Genomic DNA, 16,094 nt, shown 5'->3' with positions numbered 1-16,094 from the left:
GCTTGGCTTGAATACATATTTAATCAAAGTATGAGGGGATATTAGGAGGAATAATGATAGAGTTCAGCAGTTTAACATTAGAAAGATTTTATGAAGGAGCTCTGATTGTGGAAGTTACATCCACCCATGTTAGCAGGGCCATTTTTGCAGATGTCCCTTTCTTGACACAGGCTGAGAAGAGATAAGTTTTAACAATGTTTTTGACTCTTTTAATTATTTAAATCATTAGTGAATCGTTTATGTGGAGGACTGAACTTTATTTCTGATCCATGAACCTGGCAGAAGGTATAACACCAATAACTGCTAGGACATCAGGGAGGAGCTTCTCAATTTCTTTTCAAAATATCTATGACATTTTAAAAAGATAATTAGATTACAAGGTCTGTACCAGAAAGCTAGTGAATGTCTGGATTAAACTTCTCAGCTTGGCAACTGGCCCCAGCTTGTGTTGGAACTCTTGTAAGTAGCTGAACTTCGTAGCAGTGATTGAACTGCATGCAGGGCCAGTAAGCCAAATACATATGTAACTGTGTTGTTCGTTTTCCTGTGAAATGAGCCCCTGTCCTGGGGATATGGAGCTGTAGTGGTGAATCTGCTGCTGGTGTTCATGGGAGCTGTGCTTTGAGCATGCAAAATGCAATAGCATTTAGAGTGGAACAATTACTTCAGCTTTGAAACATTTTAAATTGGACAGTCAAAAAGTGACTTTTTTTTTTTTAATTTTAAGCTTTGGTTTCATAGCTTCAAATTTATGTACATTGATATCTTTTGCTATCAGTACAGTTTGAAAATACATTAAGATTATAAAGCATTTATATTTTGTAGACAGGCCTTTGGGAAAATCTTAAGAGGTAATGAAATCTGTCTCCTGAGCAATTTTTCATCATTCAAGCCATGAGTGGTCAACTAAGTCCTAGGTCAATATGTGGAGCAGTGGGGAAAAAAGCAGTAAGTTGAATAGTGTCTAAGTGTGTGCTATCCACTCCTTGCACTGAATAATGTAAACAGCTTGTGGAATAACTGAAGACTGAGATGTATGTGGTGCTGATTCAGCATTGTGCAAATGGCATCAGCTCTGTCACTTGCTAGATTTTTAAGGTTCTCTTGCAGTCCTTGGAAGCAGGGTGTACATATGCAGCAAAAATAGCAGATTAGGATAGCAGGTATAATACCTAGTGAAGTGATCAAAGAGCCAGTTTCCTTGGAGAGAACTAACTGCACTTCATATTTATTTGCATGCAAGTTGTTTTGTTAGTTAAGAAAATGTTTTAAAAGACTTCTACAGAAGACCATACAAAAAAAAAGTACTCCTTATGGTGTCAGTGGAAACAGTGTTTGGTGAGTACATCACTGTCAAGGAGAAAAAGCAGTGTTTATACTTCATAGCTATAAGAGTATTTTTTTAATCTCTGTTCTTTCATTTTATCCTTTCAACTTTATTTCAGTAGCAAAAGTAATTGTACCATTAAGCAAAGAAATTTGGTTTTCATTCCAGGTTATGGTTGTCTCGAGCTGTACCTTTCTTTCATATATGCTGCTTACAAAAAGTGTACATTTAATAGAGTGTTGGAACAAACTGAAATAAATCATTCTGTTCCTCTAGTAGAAATTATTTGATTTATGCATTAGTTCAAATTCAGAACTTTGAAATTTGCATACCCTTCTCTTTATTTTTCTCTCTTTTGTTTGTTTAATACATACAATCCCATGTAATCATTGTATTTAAGTGTCTTGACTAACTACAGAGTCAGTCTCCTCTCTACTTTCCCTTCTTTTAGTGAGTATTCTTTGAACTTGAGCTGCTTTTCAGGCGTGGAAGGCATGACTAGCCCATTTGCTTTTTTATCTAAACTCTGCACCAATTAGTTACCCAAAAGTCACCGTGGAGAGAAAGAAGTAAGGCATGAAGGGGTTGCTGCTGTGACACTGCCCTGCTCGGAGGGGCGAGGTGTGACAGCCCTCAGGCACTGCACAGCTGTGTGTCAGCAGCATCCCTGGCAGCTGTTCCAGGGTGCTGGAGCTCAGTGAGCCCTTGTGCCCTGCGAGGGCCATTTGTGCCAGGACAGTGCTGGCCTGAAATGCTGCAGCTCTCCTGCAGCCACTTGGTGGAATTGCAGCCCTGTTCCGTATCCGGGCACCGCTGAATCCAAACAAAGGCTGTAATACCTCCAGTGTCATGGCAGGAATGATAAACTCAGTATGTCCTTGGCTTCAGAGGCTTGCCCCACTGCAGGGTGTTGCTGCCTGCCTTCCATACCTTTTCCTGCCCTCCAGAAAGAGCCTGGCAAGCTCCTCCATGCAGTTGAATAAGCTGCAGGTACTGACCATGGTCTTTGTGACCTGTGATCTCCCCTCTTTTGGGGGATGTCCCCCTGGCCTTCAGCCAGGAGACTGCTCCTTGGGCTTTGTAGCACTAGCTGCAGGTGCTGAACTTCAGAATTCATGATGGTATCTGGCTCTTGAAGAGTGGAACCTTCTCCCTTCCAAGTTATGTTAGATGGCATTTTTCCAAGGGAGTGGCTTAACTGTCTTTCCCTCAGCATGCAAGTTGCTGATACTTGCTCTCCCCACAGGCTGCTGATACGCTTGCTGTGAGGCAGAAGAGAAGGATCTATGATATCACCAATGTTCTGGAGGGCATTGATCTCATTGAGAAGAAGTCAAAAAACAGCATTCAGTGGAAGTAAGTTATGTCAGTTGTGCAAACTTTCACATGCCTAAGAGCAACAAAAATTGCCTCTTTCTACTTCTTCTGATTAGCATTGTGCTAATCAATGAGCAATATGATGTTGTAATATTACAATAAGGCTGTAAATGAACTGTATTTTTCCCCCTTTAACTTGTGTCTGTGATACATAAAATCAAGTTTAATGCACATAGAAGAGAAATTTTCAGAAAATTTGTAGTGCTACTTTGTAACTAGCATCTCTAGTTGAAAAATTCACCTGGAATGAATCTGGGAGGGGTGTCAGGACACACTATCTGTCTCCACCTACCTGCCCTACTACAGTCACTGCCTATTTTCTCTTAGGTCTCTGAAGGTAAAAGCTCAAGATAAGAATTATAGAGGAAGGAGGCAGGCCCCTCCAAACAGTGCAAACACAGAAAAAAACTGTATTCCAAAAGAAGATAAACTTTTGTAGAGGGAAATTCTAAATTTGATCTGAAGTTAAGAATTTTCATTTTCCTGTCAAAACATTACTGGGAGGTTACATGCCCATTTCCTTCATATTGAATATTAGTACACTTTCTGAATGATAATTTAGACTATTATTCTTAAGACTATTAAAAATTCTCTTGAGAAATTATCATTGGATGATTGCTTTAGATTTTCATTTGTTATTTCATGAACCCTTATTTCTTTTTAAGAGGAGTAGGTGCTGGCTGCAATACAAAAGAAGTCGTAGACAGGCTGAGGTATCTGGAAGCTGAAATTGAAGACTTAGAGCTAAAAGAAAAAGAATTGGATCAGCAGAAACTGTGGCTTCAGCAAAGTATCAAGAACGTCATGGATGACTCTACAAACCACCAATATCCTTTTAAATTAATTGTGTGCATTTTGGAACTAAAATTAAAGCAACAGTTCAAGTAGGTAATGCATAAAGCATAATGTAACTCATTTTACCCTGAAGCAAGGTAAGGCAAATATTTTTCAGGTTTTGCTTCAACCAAAGAAGACATGACTTTTTAGCTTCTGTGACTGTGATTAGTAACATGAAAATATTTTAACTTATATATATGTACAGCAGTAACTATTAAGTCAGTAGCATAATCCTAGTGTCATACTTGGAATCAGTTATATTGCCTTCCAGAACTTGAATTTGTATTTTGTTACCAGTGCTTTACATGAATCTTTTTTGTTGCTTCATTCTTTTGAAAAGATTAATCTATCACCCAAAGATAAATGGAATTGACAAAGTCCTGAAGCTTGTTGAGGTTCAAACTGGAAAAAAAAATCCTGTGTATAAATACCAGAGAGTTCCAGCTGCATTGCTTGTAAGCATGCAGGAAAGTGCCCCTCTTATCTATAGCACTATTGATAAGTACTTAAAAATTACTGGAGTTTCTGTTCAGAAACTGTTTCTGTAAAATGGATTTAGTAGCACAGGAGATTGAAGTTAAATGTTAGGAGAAATATTTGGTAGCACTGGAATTGATCCCCCAGGGAGGCAGTGGAATATCTGTCACTGGAGGTTTTGTAGAAGAGGAAAGACAAACATCTGTCTGGAATGTCTGAACAGTGGATTGGTCCTACCTTGAGGCAGAGGAATGGCAGATGAATTATGAAGTTCCCCTTAGCAGTATTTTTGTGTGATTCTGGGAAATGCTGGTACATACCTGAATTCTGTATTGTCAAATTAGCAAGGCAAATAGTATTCTTCAAAACAAGATTTTACATGTTCTCCTTTTTTAGAAAAGTCTCTTCTCATTCAAGCTATTTTTCAATTTGTATTTTTTTTGCTGATACAGGCATTTTCTTTAAAACACAGAACTCATTATTTGTAACAAGCCATTCTGAAAGTCAAAAATAATGCCTTGATTACACCTCTAACAATAATAATAACATTGTAGTTTAGGCTCAGTTTAGACAAACTTCTGAAGGGCAGCAAATACCAGTTTTACATTGTTTTAAGAAAGAAAAATGTTCCTTGACATAAATTACATTTTCTTATGTCACCCATGAAGATATCTGCAACTGTTTCAATGGTAAGTTGCTGCTAGGCTGTATTTCTAAAGTGAGGGATTTCTTGAAAAATAACTTGCTAACTAACCTGTTTTTCCTGCAAGTATTTTGAATTGAGAAGTACTCAGCAGTGATCAGTACTAGGTAGAGGTCTCTCAATGTTCATGGCTACCAAGTTCTGGCATTTTCTACTTGTAGTCAGATTGTATAGCATGGAAGCTCAGCTGGAGTCCTGGTTTTGGATATCTTTTTTGGTATTCATACTTTTCAGCAGCTTGCCACAAGGCCATTAATGGAACCAGAGACAGGACATGTTGGTCCAACCCTCCAAAAAAAACCAGGAAGATCCAAATTTGGTGTAATTTTCTGGTGGTAACTGTGGCCAGACAGAGCTCGTGGTGCTGTATAAATGGAACCAGTGGAAAGTCAATGATGGAGCATTGCTACTCAGTCTAAAGGATTCCTGTACAGGTGGTTTGAAGAAATTGCTGGGAAGTGTTGGCAGAGGTTACTTCCCTTGATATCATCTCCTGATACTGGGGCACCCAAGGGAAGATTGTTGTTCAGCCTCCAGCTAGGCTCAAAAGATCTTTTTTTTTTGCCATATGGAAGATTTTTTTTTTTAAATAAAAACACAAGATTAGAAAACTACTGCAAAATTTAACTGAAATTAACAGAATTTAACTGTACTGAAAAGAGTTAGACATTACAAAAACATGAAGGCACGTGCCATGGTGCTCATATAATACTTCACCTAAGTGTTTCTTAGGAGGCAGAGAAAGAAAAGTGTTATTCCAAATTAGTTATGGACAAAGAGGAAATTATGTGCAGGTAGGCATAAGTATCTGCAGTATTGTGCCAGTGCTTTGCATGTAACTGTGGTCCCCAGTTTTAACCAACACATTTTAATGTGCACAGTAAGCCACAGAGGAGTGTGACAGACAGCTGTTACATCCCAGTTGTATGTGCTGTGGAAGCCATGAGCTTAGATACTTGGAAGTGCTGGCACTGAAGATGAACATTAATACCTCTTCTTCCTTCTCTTAAATCTCTGTAGTACCACCATTCATCAAAGTCATAAAGTGAGCTGTACCAGAGAGCTGGTTTAGCTGAAGTCATATGAGGAACGGCTGAGGGAGCTGGGGTTGTTTAGCCTGCAGAAAAGGAGGTTCAAGGGAGACCTTATCACTGTCTACAAGTACCTGAAAGGAGGCTGTAGCCAGGTGGGGGTCAATCTCTTCTCCCAGGCAACCAGTGACAGGAAAAGAGGACATGGCCTCAAGCTGCACCAGGGAGGTTCAGGCTGGACATCAGGAAAAAATTCTTCAATAAGGGCTGGTTAAGCATTGGATCAGACTGCCCTGGAAGGTGGTGGAGTCACTATCCATGGAGGTATTCAAGAAACAACTGGAAATGACACTTAGTGCTATGGTTTAGTTGACAGAATAGTGATCAGCCAAAGGTTGGACTTGATCTTGATGGTCTTTTCCAGCCTAAATGATTCTTTGATTCTGTGAAAAAAGAAACTAGTTAAATATTTTCACCTTATGTTATATATACAACTAGAAGACAAATGGGTAAAGAACATGGTAAATCTTGTACTGTTGTGAGAAAAGGTTTTTGCAACTATAAGGACTGGAATTCTGTGATTTATACTATGCAGTATATTTGGATCTTAGAGGGACTACATATGTCCTAACACAAGTTTATATGTGCTAAATGACACAGTATTTTAAGTGGCCTTAGAGAATTTCCAGAATTTATTTGAGTGGATACTATACAAGACATAAGAAAAATATACTTAACACTTCCTTAAAAATTGCTGTTTTACCAGGAGATACACTTCTAGCAATTCAAGCACCTTGTGGTACGCAGTTAGAAGTACCTAGACCTGAAATGGTATGTACTGGTTTCTTGTTTACCTAAGTGTTCTAGAGCAATAGCAGCAAAGAAGAGCTGTTTAGAGCAGAGGATTTCTCTCTATCCATGTGCAGGAGGAGGACAGAAAGGATTAGGATTGTTTCAGTTGAGAAGAGAGAGGCCGGACAGAAAAAAGTGGGTTTTGTACACTCTGATATACTAATGGTAACCCTGCCTTATATTAAAACCAAAATACACAAGTGGGTTTCTTCTCTCTTGCTTTTAAATGTTGCAGCTTTCAAAATAATGCATAGTTGTCATGAATTTTCTTGAGAACTTGGTGACTTTTATATGTCAAGTTTCTCTCTTATATTGTTAAAATGGATCTCCTATGAAAAAGCCTTTCAGATTTAGTTTTGATGTAATTTAGATTTAATCTTATGATACTAGACTGCATAAACAGACTGCAATATCACTTTAGCCAAAAGGATTAAATTGGCAAGATTAAAGTAGGAGGCTAAATTATTTACTTCTGTCCATCTTTAACTTTTTTTTATTGTTGTTGCAGTGCTTGGTTTTAAATAGTGTTTACAAAGTTGTGAGAGAGCATTCTATGAAGCATGATAGCCACTGTGCTTATAGAAGGCTGAAAGTCACCTGAGAAGTTTCACAAGCTATTTTTAGTGAGGCTAAGCACAGTCTAGTATCAGTAAAAGCATCCAAGGCTAGAGCCATGAAGCTTATCAATGGTACTATCTTTGTCTGTCTCTGCTGAAATCAGGTCAGGCACTGGTAAGGTTCTTGCAGGACCTAAGTTAGCAGCTGTGATGTTGGATTTTGTTGGGATTTGTTCTTGTTGTTGAGGACTAAAACAGCTGATCTTACTTCATCACTTTGCACAGTTCCAAGTTCTCAAGGAACAGTAACGTTTGTAATACACCATCTTTACAGGGACAGAACGGACAGAAGAAATACCAGATCAATCTTAAAAGTAATTCAGGACCTATCCATGTGCTGCTTATAAATAAGGAATCGAGCTCCTCCAAGCCCACGGTGTTTCCGGTTCCTCCACCCGATGACCTTGCACAGCCCCCATCTCAGCCTGCAGCTCCAGTAACTCCACTTAAACCAGCTGCAGCTCCTCCAGATCCCCCAGAACAACACGACCCGAGCCAAGGACAGGAGTTACCCCAAACAGCAGCTGCGGACACACCATCAGGTGGATCCAGGGGTTTTCCTACCTCTGATGACTGGGGGAGGAAGGCAGCTGGAGGGAAAGAAGAAAGTGTTAAGAAAGGTGGTAGACAAATTAAAGATCATAGGGTAGCATCTGTTCATTAAAAAACTACTCCAGGGGCTTAGTACCAGCTCTCAGGAGGTCACAGACACCTCTTCCTCTTCTGTATGGTGAAACAGATGCTTTGCTCACATCTTACCATCTTACACTGAACAGGTTTTGGATATAATCCTGTTAATTGTTCTGAGGTGCTTCTCCAGAATGCATTATGGAGCAAAACTGCAACCTCTTAACAGAGCATATGATTTGAACGTGTACCTTTTAATGAGACTGGTAAAACAGGCACCAGTTCCAGCTATTGTACCACAGGGTCACTTACCTTCTTCCACATAGCCACATACTAAGAGGCTGCCTGAATATAAAGTATTTTTTTCATAGTAATAGTAAATTAATAAGTAATAGGAAAAAAAATTTAAAAATGCTGTATTACAACTGCATTTCTGACGGGTCCTGATTGCCTTAGTTTATTAACTTTTAATTAATTGACAATTAATTAAACTGTGCCTGTGACTGTGGAAGAGGAAGACTCCTCTCACCTGATCCCAGACATTGGCCATGTTCTCCTCAAAAGACAGAGCCAGGGGCAGGTGCTGTGGGTTCTATTTCCCCATAACAGACTAGTAACACGCCTTCTGTCCGTGCAGATGGCAGTGCCCAGCGGGACAGTACAGCCCCCGCAGCTCCCTACTCCAGCCTTCCGGAGCCAGAGCTGTACCCCAGCCTGTCTGGAGACAGTGCCCAAGCCTCAGCCAGCTCCAGTGACTACCAGAGCTTGCTGCCTCTGGATGTCAGCTGTATTCTCAAGCCAAACTCATTTGACATTGCAAAGATGGAGGAGCCTGCAGGTAGGAAGCAGTAGTTCCTGTTTAAATATTTCACGTGTTCCCTGAGCCCATCTTTGTGACTAAATTACCAATGAGTTACACAGAGGAAAAAACAGGTCTGTTTATCTTCTAATGAAGCCACTGAGCCAGCTCTGAGAAGCATACTAATGAACAAATTTGTTTCTTTGCCACCAAATAAGCTTCAGGTGTATGGCTCTTGGGTTTTAAGAGATAAATGGGAAAAATGTACTGGGGGGAAAAACTGAGGGAGACAAAGGTAAGTATATTTTACATGTACATGGCACAGTATCTCTGCAGCTCCTACACTGCACAAGCCATAGTGTACTTTGCAATTCAGTGTTTTAATGCAAAGAATGTTATGACTGCTATAAATAGGTATTAAAAAACTCCATATACATAAAGTATGTGCTCCTGTCATTCACAGGAAATATCAGTGGAGATATTATTGATGAACTCATGTCTTCTGATGGTAAGTATTTAGCATCTTTTCTAATAATCACAAGTAGGAGCATGGTTTTTGTGTGAACAGTACTTAGAAGGCATCTGTTAAATCTGATGCCAAGAGTTGGTATGAAACTACTTCTCTCCCGTGTTGCCTCCTCTGTCACTCTTGTCTTTGTTCCCCTTTCTTATTCCCTGCAACAGTTTTATTTAACAGTCAAAATATGAAAACCTTAATCCAACAAGCACTTACATGCATGAATAACCCACCAGTACTTAATTTAGGGACAAAGAAAGAACAAGCTGATGACTAGACTATTGTGCCGCCTTAAAATTAAATCTAGTTTAATTCTCTTCTGCCTAAAGCTTTGTGCAGGTGCTTTAAGTATTTCAGAACATAGTTCTGGATGCAAACTGATACATGTCCAGCTGTGGTACACTAACAGAGCAGATGTCACCCATTTCTGTTCTTGCACATCTTTGGCCATATGAGTGCAGCACTGAACCACAGCTGCTACAGAATTCACGTGCTCCCTACCTCTCTGCCACTCTCTGAGGCAAGGAGATGAACTCGACTCGCTTTGTTCCTTTTGCCCTATGTTCTGTAAGGCAAATAATATCTGCCCCTCAAGCAGACAACCTCAGGGCTCATCCAGAAAGAGACGTGGTTATAAGATCCAAGGGGCAAGATGGGATTATGTGAATGTGCCAGTATGTGGTTAACATGGAAACAGCCTCCACTTCTAAAACAGGGATGGCATGCCCAGCTCATGCACACTGTGTTAAGAGTTCCTACAGTGCAGAGTGAGAGCTGAGGCTTCTCTTCTTGCATTCCCCCCACAAAGACAGCTTAGAGTCCAGGCTTGAAATGCAGTGCACAGACAAACTACTGGCCTCCATCTCCCTTCCATAAAAATTGAGATAATGTTAAGGTCCTTACTTTTTTGAAGACTGATACATGCAATATTGTAACGAGACAAAGGAATATAAACATAAATTATAGCTTTCTGGTTAAAGTTTTCAAAAGCTGCTCAGGAACTCCTTTGCTGCAGAAGAAGAAATTAAACCCATATTCCACAGCTATCATTCCACTTCAGCAAACTGACTTAAAATACCAAGCAAAAAATAGATACATCACTTACTACCTTAGTTTGAATGCAGTACAGGTTTTCATGGTATGTATCCCAGTGATCTTGTCAGATTATCAAGACTATTTTAATTATTAAGACTAACCCTGATGACAAACATACTGAATTATGATAGGGCTGATTTTCCAAAAGTGTTTTAATTTAAACTAAACTATTCCTGCTTTACAGTTTTTCCTCTCTTACGACTCTCTCCTACTCCCGGAGATGACTACAACTTTAACCTGGATGATAATGAAGGAGTCTGTGATCTCTTTGATGTGCAGATACTAAATTATTAGATATTGTGTCAACCAGACTACTTATCTACCTCTAACTGTAACATTCTAGACTTCTTCATAACCTAAGTATTTGAATAATGAATGTATAACTTCTTAGTTCACTGACTCTGGGAGTATATTTCCTTTTGCTTCCTTTAACTACTTCACAAAAAATTCAAGAACAAGAAAAAAAGGGCTCTTATCAAAAATTCTGGCACTTTTTCACCTGAGTGTTCTTCTGTCTAAGCCAATTGTCTGGAGCTTTCTTTAGTAAGAAAAGTGAAAATATTTTATATAGCCTTTTGATCATTTTTAAAAAAATGATTAGGCTTCTTGCTCACAATTAACAGCATTTTCTTTGAAGCTTTACTGCCAAGAAGCTTTCTATATTCTTCCCTAATTTTTCAAACAATTTTGAAGCTTTCACTGCCAAGCTGAAAAGTGAAGGGTATCAACTTGAGTTATGCTAAATTTCAGTGAACCAATTTTGTGAAGTGCCTTCTGTTTTAGCACTTTAAGTTTCTCACACTGACTTCTGACATTCCACTTTCCTAGATGATAGGAAAGGTCTGTTTGTAGTTTGTATTAAAGTGTGCCAATACTTGTATATTAACAAGATTTTTTTAATAAAACTGTGCAAACAAAGCCATCAGTGTTTGTGCTCTTTCATTTCTTGCAAACTCTTCATTGTCCATTGTGCATTACAATTGAGATAATAAGCTTGTGGCAGCATCCACATTTGCTGGTTCCTCTTCCACATTTGTGGAAACCTAGGGAAAAAAAAAGTTTCAGTTTAAAGCAGAAAACAATTTATTTTTATTCTGCTTGGAAAAAAAAAACCCACCAGACTAATAAATACCCATTATCCAGAAAATTAGTTTGTCTTTTATGTATTTAATTTAGGCTAATTTTGCATCATACTTCAATAATTTGGGGGGATTGCAGGATACACTGAGGTTGAGACATAGGCAGGAAATGCTTTGTGCTTTGGGAACATTGTACCAGTAACATAATACACATGGCCCGACTGAGACAAGCTCAACTTTTGGTTCACAACTGCTCTCAACAACACATTTGCAACTTTGGAGAAAATACTGTTACAACTTGAGTGATTAAATTTAGCAGTCATGTAGAGCCCTACTAGCACAGGAGCAGTGGCACAGTCTGCATTCCTGGAAGAATAATAACAAGCCAGCAGGGACAAGATCACTGGCTCCATCTGCCTTGAAATCCTGGCTTGGCTTCATCCTGTGCTGACAGCGCTGTCACTTATGTTTCATTTTTCCCTCAGCCTCTCCTTTAGGTATTTGACACTTGTTTAGTTGCTCTCAGCTGTACAGAAACTTGATCAGCTCAGGCACACTGAGAACTCATGTCCACTTCTCCAAATTCCACCTTCCTCCAACAGCCAGGATGGATTCATCTGCATCTCATCCTGAAGCACTGCTTTCTCTCCCTGAAACTGTGCCTAGAGCATCAGTCAGCAGAAAGAGTTTATATGGAGGAGCTTGTCAGGAATTAAATTTAATTAATTCTTGTGCAAGGAAGCAGATAGGCCTGTATTAAAAAAAAAGCAGACTAAGGCAAGAGAAACACTGTCTTGAACTTAACTGCTGCAGGCAGAACATCTACTACAGAAATTGCTGTTTCAGGTGTTGGTCCTTCTGATGAAGTAATATGAAGGCTTAGGAATTGGGAACAGAGAGGCAGAACTTTTTGTTTCAAAGCACTGTCAGGTGCTTCAGGTAGGGAACAGCCAGGTTCATCCTCTCTCTGTCTATTCATGTGGAGATAATAGTTTCAAATCAAGGGGACAGAGCTGGGACTAACTTAAAAGAAGTAATTAGAAATGAGCTAGAATGTAATTTAAAAATATGCTTTTGAAGCCTGCTTCAGCATAGCTACCCACCCTCGTCTCTAGTAGTTACAGAGAATTTGAACATGCTAACCAGGTTTCAGCATTACCACACAAATTAAATTCATAAAACTGGGATTCTAGCTTTAAAGCAACTGCACGAATTCACAGATTCACAGAATATTCTGAGGTGGAAGGGACTCTCAAGAATCATCAAGTCCAACTCTTTACAGGGGTTGAACCCAACACTTTGGTGTTACCAGCACCATGCTCTGACCAACTGAGCTAACTGCCTGCAGTCCTAGAGACACATTCTAATGCTTTAAACACACACATTCGTTTCACTCTCCTCAGACTTTTACAAAGGGAAATTACCTGCTGAGTCTTCTGAGGTTCTGCTGTGGTACCTTTTGATAGCTGCTGGATTTCTTGCTGAACTTCGGCAAATGCTTTATTTATTGCGCTAACTTTTTCAGCATTTTTAATGTTTATCTGGGAGAGAAAAAATACGCACATTGGTATTTTTAACAAAAATTCCACCACTGATGTGAAATTGCCACATTTTTGTGCAGTTATTATGCAGCAAGTGTTACATGCTTTTCAGTACGTTTTATTGGTTACTTCATTAGGCCATCTAGCTGTGTACTAATAAATTCAAAATTAGGAGTTAAACTTGCTATATTGGAATGGGAGCCGATAGTGATCCATAAAGAGAACACAGAGAAAACAAAAGTCAGGCTTCACAGGCCCTGCTACACCACCCTCAGCTCCTCTTAGGTGGAGTAAAGAAAGTCTCAGGAAGGGTTCCTTCATCTCTCTGGTGAACTGACCCTGGCTGGATGCTAGATAACCACCAAAGCCACTCCACTGCTACTTTTTTCAGCTGGACAAGGGACAAGAAATATAATGAAAGGCTCAGGGGTAGAGATAAGGGCAGGGAGAGATCACCCATCATGGGCAGAACAGACCCAACATGGGGGGAAAATGAATTTCATTTGTTGTCGAAGAAACACTGCAGAGAAATCTCAGCTCTGACACCTGGAGCACCTCCTTCCCTTCCTTCACTGACCTTGGTGTCTGCAGAGCTGTTTCTTTTGCAAATGCTCACTCCTCTGTTCTGACTGCTGCTGGTGGCGTGCTTCGTAACTACATCACCCCAGAGGCACTGCCAGTACCTGATGGGCTCTGCCTTGGCCAGCAGCAAATCCGTCCTGAAGCCAGCTGGCAGAAACTGCAGCTGTAGCAGAGTGGAATGTGTATCTCTGGGCACCTCAGACTCTATTTTAGCCCAAGTCTGCTTTTGTAAGTCATTTTATCAAAGATTTTGCTTTCAAAGAGGAAGCACTAGAATATTGTCAAGTGTTGCACTCTGGGGACAGCTGTCTGCGGTAGAGGAGCAGGGTAGATGCAAGAGAGCATAAACTCTTACTACTGCAGCAAAGTAAGATTCAGCTGATCTCAGCCCTAGCACCTGCTGCTTCTGAAGTCTGGAAGAGGATCATAGCCAGGTAATGACCTATTACATTGCAAACATTCCAGAAGCACACTCAAAGGTCTTCAGGCAACCTCAAATTTCAGGATACCTACTGCTGTTTCAAAGGCCACCCCTGTAATTCACCTCTTCAGAGCATGTATACAGTAACAATAATTCCATTCTGACTGAGCACAGAAACCAGCATTAAGAAAGCAGTGGCAATGAGACTGGTACAACTGGTATAGGCCTACTCAGGTGAACACTTTAACTGGGACAGAGACTGGAGAAATACAGCCCCAGCTCTATCAGAGTGGATGGACTGTTGGTAACCTGATGTACAAAGAGCATGTGTTCAATCAGGGCCTGCCACCATCTTCCAGTTTCACAGGGGTTTTAGGTTACAGTCAGTGTTAATACGTGATATCCTCAGGAACTCAGGCAGGACTCCTCCAAAGAGAGAGGCTCTATAGCTAGCACAGGTATGTACATCAAAAGTTGTCTGAACAATGGGCTTTTAGCTATTAATGAATAAATGTATTTTAGTGATTTTCTTTCTAAGCATCTTCCTATACTGTTTAATGATAAGTAGATCACATTAAGCCCAAAGGTTTAATGCATTAAAGAATAAAACACAGCTTAAAACACAGAGAATAAAATTTTACTCCTAATAAGCTTCTGACTTTTCATGAATATGATTTTAAACCTGTTTCTCTCTTCATTATACAGAACAGTCTAGACTAGGAGTTGATGCGATGCCAGCAAACATGAAATTGTTTTTTCTGAAGTTTGTTACATTCCTGTCTGTCCACCAGATTAATTCATTGAGTGGCTTTGGCTTGCAGGAGAAAATCTGAAACAGCCATTTACTTATGTTTGTCCAGCAGACTGCAACTGCACCAAATGGAAAAAATAAGCCATAATCTGCTTTTATTATTTTTATTAGCAGATGCTTTTCTAGAGGGACAGCTGAACTCTTGCAGAACACACACCTCAGGCTGGAGGCAGGGTTTGAGAAGATACCATATATTGACTCACTGCTCAGAATAAGAAAATTCTTGCTTAGATCACCCCAATCCCTCTTCCTCTGCACTAATCCCTGCTCCATGACCCACTCTCTCCCTCCTCTGGGCTGTGCTTCTCTACAGATATGAAAATAAAATTTTTATTGCTTCTTTGTTTTTCCATTGCTTTATTATGTTAAATTGGCTCACAGAAGCATCTAGAGAGCATGATAGCCCACGTGAGGTGCAAGAAAGGGGCAGAGAGGAATTAATAGCAAAACATCCAGCAGTGCACACTCCTAGGTCTTTTCACTGCATCTCACTAAGTTTACTTGACAGCTGAGACAAATAAACAGCTACTGGGTCAGAAAAGGCTCCACCCTTTCTGGTTCTTTCCCATCAAAATGCTTCCCCCTGCATTCATTCATAATCAAGTTTGTTCAGCTCACCAACCCAGCACATAAAAATGCCAAATGTATTTTTAATGGCTTTTACTGCTGATTTAGCAAGTTGAGTCACCTAGTGGGCAAAGAGCTCCTAAGCCAGCATCAAGGAGAGCTGTGGGAATACAGACCAGAGCCTGGTAAACGGACCAGGAACGTGATGGAAAGGAGCAGGACCTCCCCTTGTTAGTTGTACGAACTATGCCCGCTGGTTTGGATCAAGGCATTTTGTTAACTTGTACCCTGAACTACGCCCTCAGCGACGCCGCCAGTGCAGGCCAGTGCAGGCGAGCTCGCGGAACGGCGGATGCGCCCTTCAGCATCCCGAGGACAGGGCGGGACCATCAGGCATTTCCCAAACGACACCCCTCAAGCGCAGCGGTGCCTTCCGTGGCATGTGCCTGCAGATTAGTCAAATGAACTTACTGTGCTTCTCTTTTTGCAGATGATACATCCACACACAGACCTAAGCTAGGGGTGAAAATCGTGCACTTTGCCGTTTGGTGCCCGCACGCACGCCGCCCCTCACACAGCTCGCTTCAAGCAGTTCCGAGCGAGAGCGAACGGGAGGAAACCCCGCCGGGCCGAGGCCTCCCGCGGGGCCCTCCCCGAGGTGCGGCGCTGCCGCAGCCCGGCCAGTGGCACTCACCTGCCTCAGCCCGGAGGTGACGGGCCGCGCCTTGCCCTTAGCCTTGGCCCTGAGGACGCCGCTGCGGGCGATGCGGAACACGCTGCCGCGGCTGCTCTTGGCCATGGCGGCGGCGCGCGGGAGAGTGACGTCACACGGGC

The 16,094-nt window shown here is 40.9% G+C and overlaps 2 protein-coding genes across 2 annotated transcripts in view; one reads left to right on the top strand and one right to left on the bottom strand.

Annotated features, from left to right (window-relative positions):
- E2F5 (E2F transcription factor 5) overlaps window positions 1-11,181 on the top strand; it is a 14,895-nt gene extending 3,714 nt beyond the window's left edge. The window contains exons 2-9 of the mRNA XM_056484006.1: window positions 2,574-2,683; window positions 3,370-3,531; window positions 4,664-4,707; window positions 6,519-6,583; window positions 7,496-7,763; window positions 8,486-8,686; window positions 9,111-9,155; window positions 10,444-11,181. Coding sequence (XP_056339981.1) covers window positions 2,574-2,683; window positions 3,370-3,531; window positions 4,664-4,707; window positions 6,519-6,583; window positions 7,496-7,763; window positions 8,486-8,686; window positions 9,111-9,155; window positions 10,444-10,553 — 1,005 coding nt within the window. The 3' untranslated portion in view covers window positions 10,554-11,181. The remainder of the gene's footprint in view (window positions 1-2,573; window positions 2,684-3,369; window positions 3,532-4,663; window positions 4,708-6,518; window positions 6,584-7,495; window positions 7,764-8,485; window positions 8,687-9,110; window positions 9,156-10,443) is intronic.
- RBIS (ribosomal biogenesis factor) lies at window positions 11,135-16,094 on the bottom strand. The gene is made up of 3 exons (XM_056484005.1): window positions 15,955-16,094; window positions 12,763-12,879; window positions 11,135-11,302 (listed from the first exon to the last, which is right to left on the bottom strand). Exons 1-3 carry the CDS (start codon window positions 16,057-16,059, stop codon window positions 11,234-11,236), a joined length of 291 nt encoding a protein of 96 aa, XP_056339980.1. The 5' UTR covers window positions 16,060-16,094; the 3' UTR covers window positions 11,135-11,233.

This window comes from Oenanthe melanoleuca, chromosome 2 (assembly GCF_029582105.1).
Source record: "Oenanthe melanoleuca isolate GR-GAL-2019-014 chromosome 2, OMel1.0, whole genome shotgun sequence".
Taxonomy (NCBI): domain Eukaryota; kingdom Metazoa; phylum Chordata; class Aves; order Passeriformes; family Muscicapidae; genus Oenanthe; species Oenanthe melanoleuca.
The sequence above is the reverse complement of the archived record's forward strand: the minus strand, read 5'-3'. Positions and strand labels throughout refer to the sequence as shown.

Coding starts and splice junctions, on each gene's coding strand:
- RBIS (XM_056484005.1), bottom strand. CDS start 16,059: ATGGCCAAGAGCAGCCGCGGCAGCGTGTTCCGCATCGCCCGCAGCGGC. Junction 12,880..15,954: donor TCACCTCCGGGCTGAGGCAG/GTGAGTGCCACT, acceptor TTTCTCTCCCAG/ATAAACATTAAAAATGCTGA. Junction 11,303..12,762: donor AACCTCAGAAGACTCAGCAG/GTAATTTCCCTT, acceptor TTTTTTCCCTAG/GTTTCCACAAATGTGGAAGA.